Source organism: Rhinopithecus bieti, unplaced genomic scaffold, assembly GCF_001698545.2.
Source record: "Rhinopithecus bieti isolate Rb0 unplaced genomic scaffold, ASM169854v2 scaffold_32012, whole genome shotgun sequence".
Taxonomy (NCBI): domain Eukaryota; kingdom Metazoa; phylum Chordata; class Mammalia; order Primates; family Cercopithecidae; genus Rhinopithecus; species Rhinopithecus bieti.
Window position 1 is genome coordinate 3,172,821 of NW_016814432.1, and position 13,329 is coordinate 3,186,149.

General features: G+C 40.0%; 1 protein-coding gene across 3 annotated transcripts in view; it reads left to right on the top strand.

Moving 5' to 3' along the window:
* The window catches only part of GMDS (GDP-mannose 4,6-dehydratase), a 651,165-nt gene that overhangs the window by 306,677 nt on the left and 331,159 nt on the right, over positions 1-13,329 (top strand). For all 3 annotated transcript variants that reach the window (XM_017850337.1, XM_017850338.1, XM_017850339.1), the window contains exon 7: positions 12,989-13,116. In XM_017850337.1, the coding sequence (XP_017705826.1) occupies positions 12,989-13,116 (128 nt within the window). The remainder of the gene's footprint in view (positions 1-12,988; positions 13,117-13,329) is intronic.

The window sequence follows — 13,329 nt, forward strand, 5'->3', positions numbered from 1 at the left end:
GTCGAGATGGAAGCTAAAGAGGAATTGTAATCCAAGGCGTTTCAGTATGGGTGTCATCAAACAGAAGTGTGAACATTGCCCTTCTGTGAAATAGCTCTGTCAATTCTGAAGTAAAGCCCAAACATGATGTGGAATGATGTGGGATAAGTCATTTTTAAAGCGAATAAGTCATTTCTACAAAAAGGAGTTGATTTCAGAAGATGATTTACATATCTCTGTATTGTTCCATGTGTTTTTCATTCTTATATATACTGAATATATTGAATTTAATCCTTTCTCTTTCACAACAAAGTTTTTATGCTTCTCACATCCATTTGCCACACCTCTGATTATAGAGGTAAAAGTATATACAGAGGTCCCTACAAACATGAAGGCAGAGAAGAAACCCAAATATATGTCAGAAGAGAGACAAGCTGCCTAGTGTGACCAGATAATTTCTTTGTTCTGAACTGGCATCTGTGGTATTTGCCTTTATTCTTATTAGTATGCAAGTCCTTGAAAAACAGATATATCAGTGGAAGCATTTAATCATTCCTGAGACTCTGGAATTATGGCAGAAGCAATTAGATAATCAGGCTCATTATGTCCTAAGTTTGTAAATGTAAAGATGCCTTCCTGTTTAAACTGTGGAATGGCCCTGCTCCCCTCCCTCTCCCTGCAGAAACAGAAAATGTTGATTGAACACCTGTCATGTGTTATGTACTGTGTTAGACACTGGTGAGACACTAGAGAGACAGAATAGAATGCTCGTCTTTAAGAAGCTCACAGTTGAGTGAGTAAACTGAAGACTGCAGTTGCTGTCATGAGAGCAGCAGCCTGTGCAGGGGTGATGGAGGAGCACGGAAGAGTGACAGCCCCCACCGGGGGAGGCATCAGGAAACCCTTCCGCTGAGATGACACTTGGAGTGCCAGGCAGTTGGGAAGCAGCTGTGGATGCAGATATTTCTCACAAAGAGAAGGGGCTGTCCAGAGAAGGAGAAGACACCGGTGTGTGCTGCTGGGGGGGGAGGATGTCACTGGAGAGAGCTGTGAGGGGGACAGGTTAGTAGGCGATGCTGGGGATGGGGCCAGTGACAGGGCACAAAGGAGCTTCCGGCCCATAGGCAGTTTATAGCCATTACTCTTGAATAAATCAATGCAGTCAGAATGGCAGGGTTGGGCTCCTCCCATTAGAACCATGCGAAGCAGGAAAGAGTACCAAAGCATGCTTCAGGGAATCTGCATTGAGCCCCACCTCATTCAGGGAATCTGCATTGAGCCCCACCTCACTTGTGGCCTGCTATGGGCTGGGCTGGGGAGTGATTTAGGACTGCTGAAGAAACAGGCTCAGTAGGACTTGATGAGCGGTTGACTCATGGAAGAGTGAGAAAGGAATCAAAGAGGACTCCCAGGCTACTGGGTGCAGGGTGAGACCATTCACCATGCAGGGCCATGCAGAACGTCGCGTTAGCTCGGGGTAAAAGGAGAAGCGAACTAGAGCTAATGGTAATGTCTCCTGAGGTGAACAGGAGGAAGATTCGACCAGGAAGTTGCAAGTCATCATGACCAGGCAGCATGAACTTAGCTCTCGCTGGAGAGCGCAGTCAGCACAGGTGTGCAAAGGTTCTCCCGCAGACTCAGGCCACAGTGAAGGAGCAGAGACAGTGGGAGAGGTGAGGGAGGTGGGGTTGAGTCGTGTAGTCAGAATGGGGTATGTGTTTAAGATCTGAGCAGGAATAAAAGTCCTCAGAACATCTGAACTCTGCCTTTCTGCATTTGTGTTCTCCCCACCTATTCTCCTGTGCCCTGGAGGAGCTGTCTGTCTGGAACTCCTATCTGCTACCACCTCCTTGAAGACTTGGCATCAGCAATTCTCACCTCTCTCCTGGATCAGTTTCTCCATCATCACTAGGATCTTTCCCTCAGCATGCAAAGATGCTGCTTTCATGCCCATCTTGAAATGCAGTCCTCCCAGTCTCAACCCTTTCTCTCCCTAACAGCAGACGTTTTCAGAAGTTGTCTGTGCTCCTTGCCTCCAAAATCTCACCGCCTTTCTTTCTTGAGCCCTCTCCTTCCTTGGACTTTTGTCCACCTCTTTTGGAAGCTCTCCCATCAAGGTCACTTCTCTGTCTTTGTCCTTCTGACCTGCAGTCATGGTGATCACTCCCTCCTGGATACAGGCTTTCCAGACAATTAGGATACTCCTATGCCCTTGCTTTCCCTCACTGCTTCCTCCTCATCTGACCTGTAAACATTATAGCATCAGTGTATTTGGTTCTCTGACCATTTATGTTTTGTTGCTAACATTCCTTTCTCGGTGGTCTCAGCTGGCCTCAGGACTTTAAATATCATCCATACATAAATAGTTCCCAAATGTGTGCCCTCAGCCTAGACTCTCCTGGAAGGCCAGGCTCATAGATTCATGCCAGTGTTAAATGAAGGGTCACCCTTGTCTCATCCTGATTTAAATATTTCATGTTTATTAGTTCCCCAATAGTTTTGTTAGTGTATTGAATAAATAGAGATACTTGAAAGCTATATATTTATTTTGATTTTGGGGATTTTGTCTTTGCAGGGTTGTTTTATTTGACTAAGGCCATGGTTCGCAACCAGGGTAGTTTTGTTCCCCCAGGGGAGTTGGCAACATCTGTGAACGTAACTGAGGGGGTGCTCCTGGCATCTACTGGGTAAAAGCCAGTGACACTCCTAAACACTGCAAAGCACAGCACAAACCGCAATAAAAAGGACTTATTCAGCCTTACATGTCAATAGTACCAAACTTGAGAAAACCTGAAACAAAGACTTACAAATTTGAATTATCTCACTGTCAGTGGAAAATGCATTGAACATTTGATACAAATAGCAAAGTAGTTTGATCATTTCTCTTTAAACACATATTTTAAATAGTTGCCAAAAGGTGGTAGCTATCTCAGACAAATGCACATTGTGAATTGTCCTCTTTTAAGCCTGAGACTCCTTTAAATGTGCCTATTGGATTTTGAGTACCTGCCGTTAAATAGTGTTGCTCTTGGCAGGACTTAGTGAGCAAATGAGGTATGATCTCTCTGATCTCAGTCGTCTGCTCAGTCAGCCATGACCTTCTCAGTGTCTCTTCTTTCTACACCCTGTCTCCACTGAGCCATGGCCCAGGCAGTTCACAGTGGGGTGGCCAGAGATTACCACAGGGGAAAAATGCAGGGCCCCAGGGCGGAGGTTCATGTGGGGTTCAGGATAAATTGGAATGATTTCTGTTTTCCAATGAATATTGTCCAAACTGTCATTGTACTTTAACTCCAAAAAAATCTTTCAATCAAAAGCTTTTGGATGAAGTACTGAGCAATGGAATAGAATTTTTATTAGACAGATTTTGGTTACTTCAAGTTCCATTTGGATGTGGACGGATAATTTTTACATATGTATGTATGTATGCATCAAGCACATGCACAATCATGTGTACCTGCATACACACAAACAATAAAAATTGCCGCAGGGCCATAGGAAATATACATTTGAAAAAGAAGTAATTTTGTGTAGTGTGATAAGTAGAATTGTCCCTAGTAGGACTTAGTGAACCTCCCATAGGGTTTCTTCCTTATGTCTACTGCTTCATCAGAGGATGGCCAAGGTTGCATTTTGTTTTTAAAAATAAATCTCTATTGAAGTAATACATTGTGGAAAATATTGTGATCTAATATCTGATCAAATTCTTTAATAAATTGGCTACTATTCATGTCTTAAAAGCAATTCCATTGTTTTCAGTTTAATGCTGGCAATTTGAAGTGTTTTCCAAATTTTGTCAGTTTTTTTCCTTTAATGTTTGTTATAGAAGCTTGGAGATGTTATGTTAGTATGCTTTATAATAGAATAGAAACTTTAAATTAACATGGACTGTGTGTGTGTGTTTTGTGTGTGGGTGTGTATCTCTCCTTGGTTCTTTAGGGAACACCCAGCCTCTTTAATCAGTAGATCACAGTCAAGGGGAAGAAGAGAATTTTGTTAACCTGTGCATTCTGGAAGGGGATGAGCATCCCAGGTGTTAGTATCTCCTGGTCCCAAAGAGAAACAAACAAACCATGACAGTCTCAGGAAGAAGCCATCATTTGCGATGATGTCCTCTGGTCTCCAGCAGATTAAGGTTACTAAACATGAACTCTCACTAAATGCACAAGGAAATAAACCACCATCAGTCAAAGTCAGCAGAAATAACAAATAATAAATAAGTCCCCCAAGAACTTCAAATATTGGAATTATCTAATTCAGAATATAAAATTACAAAACGTGTGTAAATAAAATGTCAAATCAGAAAAAATAAGCAAGCAAGAACAGAATGTAAAATGCCCAGGTAGGTTTGAAAAGAACCAAAGAACTTTGAATGTGCCAAAAAATAAAAATAGAAAAAGAAAGAAAGAAAGAAAGTGTTAAATGGCCGATTTAGGATTAGATTAGATTGCCGAAGGACAATTAGATGGCTGTGTAGAAATTAACCCAGCCTATTCAACAAAGAGATGAAAATTACAAAAAAGAAATTAAGAAAATAGAAAGTAAAAGGAGAAGTCTAATATTCTTTCCCAGAAGAAAATAGAGTGAAAAGAGGCAATATCTAAAGAGATAGTTGCTGAGAAATTTCTAGACTTAATGAAAGAGTCACAGATGCAGGAAGCACCATGGACCGCAAGCAGAAAGCCGTGTGTAGACACATTGGAGTGAAACCCCAGGATACCAAACAAAACAGGAATATCTTTACATTAACAAGAAAAAAAAGACATTACATTACCTACAAAGGGATGACAATTAGACTGGAAGCACACTTCTCCCTAGCAGAAATTGCAAACCAGAAGACAGTAGGAAAATGCTGTCAGCATGGAAGAGAAGATAATTTTCAACCTTGAACTGTGCACTTAGCAAAACTTCTTTCAAATATGAACAAGTTAATTTTTCCCCATTAAGGGAACTTCTAAAGAATGCATTTTAAGAAGGGAATTTGTGCTCCAAGAAAGATGCAAGAAAGAATGATGACAAAGGAAATCGGTAAACACAGGAATACACACAGAATTTTCAGTCTGAAATTATAAGAAGATGTATATTCTCCTGAAGAAGGAGACCCAGGGAGCTATTTAAATTAACTGAGGAAAACTTGCAGAGCTGAAACAGAGGGGAAACTTACTTTATCACCTCTAAATTAATCTTCTACAAGTGAAGACCCTATTTGGCTATTATGCTCATGAAAAGAATATGCTTACCCTTAAAATGATGTTTAAGTGAGGAAACAGCGCCACACTCATGTTTTACCATGTACTTCAAGTATCCCCCCCCCCTTTTTTCTTTAAATTAGTAGGGAAGGGGTCTTGCTATCTTGCCCAGGCTGATCTCAAACTCCTTGGCTCAAGTGATCCTCCCACCTTCCAATGTACTGGGATTACAGGCATGAGCCACCACACCCAGCCTATATCTCAAATATTCTAAACCTTGGTTCTTATAGTGGGTTGGGTGGTAGCCCCCAGAAAGATACGTCCACATCCTAATTTCTGAACCTATAGATGGGACCTCATTTGGAAATGAGGTCTTTGCAGTTATAGTTAGTTAAGGATCTTGAGATGAAGGGATCGTCCTGGATTACCAAGGTGGGGCCTAAATCCAGTGACATGTATCCACATAATAAAAAGAAATGACAGAGACACAGACACACATTGGAGAAAGCACCAGAATATGGTGTGAATATGGGGGCAGAGACCGGACCACAAGCCAAGGAATGCCATCACATACTGAAACAGCATCGGGGCCTCCTCTAGGTATTCTCGAAGGAGCATGGCCCTGTTGGATATTAGCCTTCAAGCCTCTAGAACTGTGAGACAGAACTTTTGGTTGTTTGAAGCCACCCAGTGTGTGGGACTTTGTGATGGCAGCCCTAGGAAACTAATACAGTCCTTAACAGTTAATTAATACTTGTTTTTCAAAAACAATAAATTAAAATTTAAAAGAAAGTTCAGTGTCTGCTATTAATATAACAGAATGTTGACGCTTTTTTCTAGGCGTGCTTTCTTTTCTTGTTTCTCTTCAGGATGGCATCTACCTACCGTCATGCATCATGGAACCACAGGGATTTGTGCTGAGAAACGCATCATTAGGCAGTGTCATTGTGTGAAGGTCGTAGACGTAGAGTGCACTTCCACAAGCCTGGATGGTGTATCCTAGGCTACAAACCCGGACGGCAGATTACTGAACACTGTAGGCAGTTGCAACACAATGTGTTATTAGTGTATCTAAACATAGAAAAGGTAAAGTAAAAATTCCGTATAAAGGACAAAAGGTATGCCTGTATTGGGCAGCTCTATTGTCATTTTTTTTCTTTTTTTTGTTTTTTGGAGACAGAGTCTCACTCTGTTGATCAGGCTGGAGTGCAGTGGCGCGATTTCAGCTCACTGTAACCTCTGCCTCCCGGGTTCAAGCGGTTTTGGTGCCTCAGCCTCCCGAGTAGCTGGGATTATAAGCTTGCACTGCCACACCTGGATAATTTTTGTATTTTTAGTAGAGATGAGATTTCACCATGTTGGCCAGGCTGGTCTCAAACTCCTGACCTCAGGTGATCTGCCCGCCTCAGCCTCCCAAAGTGTTGGGATTACAGGCGTGAGCCACCGGGCCTGGCCTCTATTGTAATCTGATGGGACCACTGTCATATAAGCGGTCCATGCTTGACCTAAACGTTGTGTGGCATGTGGCGCTATGTGGGACGTAGATGTGGCTTATTTGACCTGGTGTTGAAAAAGGAGCAGATGTTGTCTTCAGGTGTTTGTGGTACATTCTGAATGCCTCCTGGTCTCAGCTGATGACTTGCTGGTCTGAGCAATTCCCTTGCCTTGTGGCCACAGAGGAGGTGGGATTAGTCCCACTTCTGGCTACCAGTATCTGCTGCTGGTAAAATGCATGGGCTTAACTTTCCTCAGGTACATGGAAGGGGTGAGCTTTACTCCTGAGTAGTCGTGAGCTCCAAGCCTCAATGCACCATTTCAGGGACTGCCTTAGGGTCCATGCAGGCCTGCTGGCCTTCTTGCCACTGCTCACATGGAGCCTTGCTTCACTGCTTACTGTAGCATGATATTTTATTCTTAGTGTGGATTATGATCCCATTTTATTGGTAAGAGAACTGAGAGCTTAAAACACTTGCTTAAGATAATAGCATTGACAAAAGTAGCAAGCAGAATTATGCATAACTAACGTAGTGTGTTAGACATGGTTCTAGTAATCTACCTTGAAAATGTTGTCCTTTGTCACAGCTGGTTATTAAAGCTGAACCTGTTTCCAGGGCATGAGATGGCCTTCCATTTTTACTCCCAGCCCAGATTCCTCAGTGCCCACCCATGATCTGTGCTCTGCAGATCCCCCTTCACAGGGGGGTTTTCTTTTATTTCTTTGAGGCTCAGCTTTGTATTTAACAAAATAAGACTAGTGATATGTTACCCAGCATGTACTGGTTTTTCATGTGGCAGTTTTGTTGTCTACTGTATTGCTTGAACAGAAGTTCTGTTCTCATTCTATCAATGCTAGCAAAACTCGTTATTTCAATCTAAGGCGTGTTTAGGCTAAAAACCTTCCTAGTTGCTCTCTGTCTTACGAATACACTTTTACTTGCACACTGTCTTTCCTAGGTTAATGAGTTAATATTGAAAGCCAAAATCATTCAAGAAATGTTTATTGTTGCTTCCTATGTAGGCCCACATGCCTGGCTGTTTATTTTGATTTTTTTCTCAATCTCAGACTTTCAAAATCAGAGAATTAAGAGATGTAGTCATCTATTAATAAAAGAACTAAGAAATCTTAACTTTCCATTGAGACTTAATTATAGATACCATTAACATTGTAATGTAATCGTTATAATAATGGCTAACAGTTACTACTTGCTGATAACCATAAAACCTGGATTTTCTCTTTTAAACATCAAAGCTTTTAGGTACTATTACTATCTTTATTTTACAAACAGGGACATAGTGATTTTCTTACATTTCTGTGAGAAGTGCCATTTAATCTACATCCGTGTTCCCAGTGATTTGGCATGGCAAATATTAATATGCAAGTAGTACACAAAGGAGACTATGTCTTCTGAGTCGTTAAGTGGTTTGTGTTAAGATATCACAGCTGGCTACTAACAGAGCTGGCTCTCCCTCCATTCGTTGAGCTAACTTTTCTTAGTCCTCTTTCTACCTAGAATCTTATAGATGAAGGCTTTTATAAATCAAGTATGTATTTAAATTAATTATAAGAGTTCCATTATCCACATGTGCTATGATTCACAAACACTTAGGTCATCTCAACGCAGGAGGGATTCCTCCTGCATTGCACTGTGGCTTAGCGAAACAGCACAAAGCTAGAAAGCCAGTGAGACAGGCCTGGGTCAGGCTCGACTACCTGTCCTGACTCAGGACAGGTGTGCAGCCTCTGTGCATTTCTTTTTCTTCACCTGTCACTTGGGATAGTCTCAGCCCTCATGTTCTATGCTTTTATATAGTTTTTTCCTTAAAAGAGCAGTCTTCCGTAACATGGAATAAAAATGAGGAGAGCAAATAAAAAAAAAAAAATCATTTTAAGCCTTTCTTGAGAATTAAGTAGTGAAACATGATTACAAAATGTTTAAAATTAATCAAAACTTTTCTTGAAATCAAGAAAACAATTCTATTTATAATAAAAAAGAATAAAGTGTTTAGGAACAAATTTAGCCAAAGTGTAAACATTATTCCTTGAAAACTATTACACATTGTTGAAAGAAATATTAAAGACTAAAATAAAGGAGAAAGACATCATACGTCAATGAAATCGAATTGAAAGTCAGAAATTATCTCCCACATTTTTGATTAATTGAGTTTTGAGGAAAGTGCTAAGACAATTGAATAAGAAAAATAACCTTTCCAACAAATAATACTGAGACAGCTGGATGTCAACATGCAAATGAATGAAGTTAGACCCTTTCATAACACCAAATATAAAATTTACTAAAATTGATCAAAATTCAAATGTAAGAAGAAAACTATAAAACTCATAAAAATGTATAGGAATAAATCTCCATAACCTTGGATTAATGAAGCCTTCTCGAATATGACACCACAAGCACCTGCTACACAAGCGAATATAGACAAATTGGACTTCATCAAAATTAAAAGATAAAAAAGCTTTTATGCTTCAGAAAGCACAGTCAAGAAAGTGAAAAGTCAGCCTACAGAATGAGAGAAAATATTTACAAATTATATATTTGATAAGGGACTTGGATCCAGAATGTATAAAGAATTCTTACAACTCTATAATAAAAAGATAAGTAATCCGATTTGAAAATGGGCAAAGGATCTGAATAGACACGTCTCCAAAAAAGATATACAAGTGGCCAGTAGGCACATGAAAAGGCGGTTGCTTCATATCATTAGTTTTCAGAGAAGTACACATTGAAACCACAATAAGGTACCACTCAGCGCCCACTAGAATGACCACAGTCTAGCAGACCATAACAAGTACTGGGGAGAATGGGAAGAAATCAGAGCCCTGTTTCCCTGCTAGTGGGAATGTAAAGTGGTGCAGCCACATTGGAAAAGTCTACATTTCCTCAGTTGGTAAAATAGTTCTCATCTGACCCAGTAATTCCACCCCTAAGTATATAACTAAAATAAATTAAAACATATGCGTGAAAAGACATGAACGTTCATGGTAGCATTATTCACAAAAGGCAAAAGATGGAGGCACCACAGATATTCATCTCATGGACAGTTAAATAAAATTTGGTATACTTATATAATAGAATATTATTTGGCCATAAAAAAGGAACAATGTACTGATTCAAACCACAATATGGATGAACTTTGAAAATGTTATGCTAAGTAAAAGAAACCAGGCACAAAGACCAGACATTAATATAATTCCATTTATATGAAGATTTGCCAGAATAGGCAAATCTGGAGATACAAGGTAGATTATCTGTTTGTCAGGGCTAGGGTACTAGGAGAAAACTGGTTTGCCAGGGCTAGGGTACTAGGAGAAAACTGCTGAATGATACAGGATTTCTTTCTGGGATGATGAAAGTGTTCTAAAATTGATTGTGGTGATGGTTGTACATTTCTATGAATATAACAAAACCCATTGAAGCATATGCTTTAAATGAATGAGTTGTATGCTATGTGAATTATATCTCAAAATAGCTGTTCTAAATAATCTTTAAAATTACATTTTGACTAGGCGTGGTGACTCATGCCTGTAATCCCAACACTTTGGGAGGTCGAGACGGGGAGATCACGAGGTCAGGAGTTCAAGGCCAGCCTGGCCAAGATGGTGAAGCCCCACCTCTACTGAAAAAGAAAACACAAAATTAGCTAGGTGTAGTGGCAGGTGCCTGTAATCCCATGTATTTGGGAGGCTGAGACAGAGAATTGCTTGAACCTGGGAGGCGGAGGGTGCAGTGAGCCGAGATTGCACCACTGCACTCCAGCCTGGGCGACAGAGTGAGTCTCTGTCTTAAAAAAACAAAACAAAAAATTACATTTTAAGAACTAGAAATTATAGTAAAATTTGGCTAGTTATCCAAGATAACTTTAGGAACCAGATAAGAAAAGATCCACCTTTCTAACATGACATTAAAGTTCTGGTAATATAAGAACTTTGTAGTCACATAGCTCTTGATTTGAGTCCTGTTTTAGAATAGTTGATTTATATAGCTTCCCTGAATCTCAGCTTCATGTGGGTAATAATAGTTCTTAGCCCGTGGGTTGCTCGGAAAAGTAAATGAGTGACCCCATCTAAAGAGCTTAGCACAGGGCTGCAGTGATAGCCCTCAGGAGGGCCATCACCACCATAAGGTTGTGGTAAGAGTTGGAAGGCCCTTCCTCATCTTTGCAAGTGCTGTTCCTCCTGCCTGGAGTGCCACCCTATCTCACGGCTTGATTAATCTTACCTTTATGACCTCCCTGGTAGACTCCATTCAAGCTGCATTTCTGGTGGGCATGTCTCACATGCTGCGCCTGGCAGCCATGCCACAACCCCAAAGCCTTTCTCCCCTTGCAGACCTGTCGTTTTACTAGGCTCAGCACTGGTTTGTTGGCCCATCTGACCCTCTCTGTGATACCTGAGAGCAGGAGCTGCTGCTTCACTCCCAGATCCCCAGTGCTTAGCTCAGTGCTTAGTGATTGGTGGGTGCATAGTAAACAATGGCTGAAAGAATCAATAAATTGTATGAATAGGGTCAAATGCTTCCATTGGACTCCCAAGCATTAGTTTACTGGTAAATAGGTTAATCTGAAATGTTTTATGTTGGAAACTTTATTTAATGATTTGACATCACTGGTTTCTTAGTATACTTTGAGAAAATAGTATAGTCCTGACATTGAAATAACAATAAACATCAAAAAACCTAAATTTAATTATAAATTTACATTTAAATTTAACTGTTACAAGTCAATAGAATTTGAGTCAATAGACATTTTTTTTTTTTTTTTTTTTTTTGTATTTTTAAGTAGCAGGACGGGATTTCACCGCGTGTAGGCCAGGAGATGGTCTTGATCTCCTGACCTCCGTGACTCGCGCCCGTCTCAGCCTCGCCAAAGTTGCTGGGATTAGCAGGCTTGAGCACCGCGTGCGCCGGCGCTAGAAACTTTTTTTAAATTAATAATTAACTTACTGGCTAATAAGTAGGTTTTCATTTCAAAAGGCACTTTTTTTTGAAGGACCTCTTTGTGCTATATAAACCTCTGTGGAAAGTTGAAACTTTGTATTTCTTAACGTACCATCTGAATTGACAAGGGAAATTGAAAATTTGGATTTCCACGGTAGTCCCGTTGTATTTCTTAATGATTATGATGTTGCTATAAATGTACGTATCAAGTTTGTGGAGTAAGTGAATCTGGTGTATGTTTGAACTTGCGCTAAGCCACATTCTTGCCAAAATTTGGAAAACCTGTTTAGAAATATTGCCCTTATCCGTGTGCCTGTTCTCCAGAAGCCGTACACTTTGATCATAATATTTGCCTCCCTGCTTCATCTGCAAAAGAACATCAAGTCATTGGTATGTGATAAATAATGATATTCATGTATCTAAACTGTATGACTCCATTATTAACTAGCTAATATGTGTATTATTACCTTGAGAATTTGGTATTAAATGGTGTTTTCTCATAACCTTACCTAGATACAAGGTAAAACTGTCTCAGAAGTGCCTTTTAACTTTGTGGTCTTTTCAAAGCAGATAGAGTTTTCGTTAAAGACCAGAGAACATTAAAACAATTTCAGTACTTTCATCAATATATGGTCCCTTTCATCCAATCATTTCAAAATATTTCACAAAATGTAGGAGCCCTGTCTGTAGATAACACTGAAATGAAGTTGGAAAGTGGCATTGCCTTAAGTATAGTACAGAGAAACTTACTTTTGCCCAGGGCCATATCATATCATTTGGACGGCTGTGCAGGTTTCTAAGAGCGAGCCATCACCACTTATTTTGTTAAGAGAAAGGCAGCCCAAATAAATTCCTTTCTTGTTTCCTTTAACTAGTTACCCTGTGAACTAAGCTATGTTTCTTTCTCTCCCCATGAGTCCCAAAGTAGCTTTATTAATAGGAATATATGATGTTTGTGTTCTTAAAAAAAATCAGGGTGGTCTTAGATGTCTGTCGTCCATTCTGGCATTTCCCTTTATACAACCCTTTTGAATTTTCTGTTAAAAAAAACTGGCATTCCAACAGCTTTTCTTTGGCCTAATGCCTGGGCTGCATATTGAAGCAGCAAATTAGGAATGTTAAGATGTCCCCGAAAGAAAAACATTTGTTATGAAAGTAGAGCTGATGTGACACATAGAATTAGGGCTTCTTAACTTGTCTAAATGACAGTTAATGATCTTTTTTCTTTTTCTTTTCTTTTATTATTTTAACAGCGTGGCTGGGAGTGCAGAATGAAAGAAATGCCCAGAGGCCGAAATTGGGTTTGGTTCACCAAACTGTTAAATGTGTCAAATGCACTTGCCTGATAATACATCTTTTGCCTCTTTTTAGGAGCTAATTTCGTTACTCGAAAAATTAGCCGGTCAGTAGCTAAGATTTACCTTGGACAACTGGAATGTTTCAGTTTGGGAAATCTGGATGCCAAACGAGATTGGGGCCATGCCAAGGACTATGTGGAGGTAGGAACTGACACATTACATTCTTGAAAATACCCATATCCATTGATATGCTAAATGCCAAGCGTACAGTGAAAAAGTGTGACCTAGTGATGGGGGCATACAAACCTTTGCCGATGCAGATATGTTTACACTCATGCTACTTTCAATTCTGGGATCGGTGGTTCAGAAGCACAGGTAGCTTACACTGATTGGTACTTGAATGAGGAAAACTTT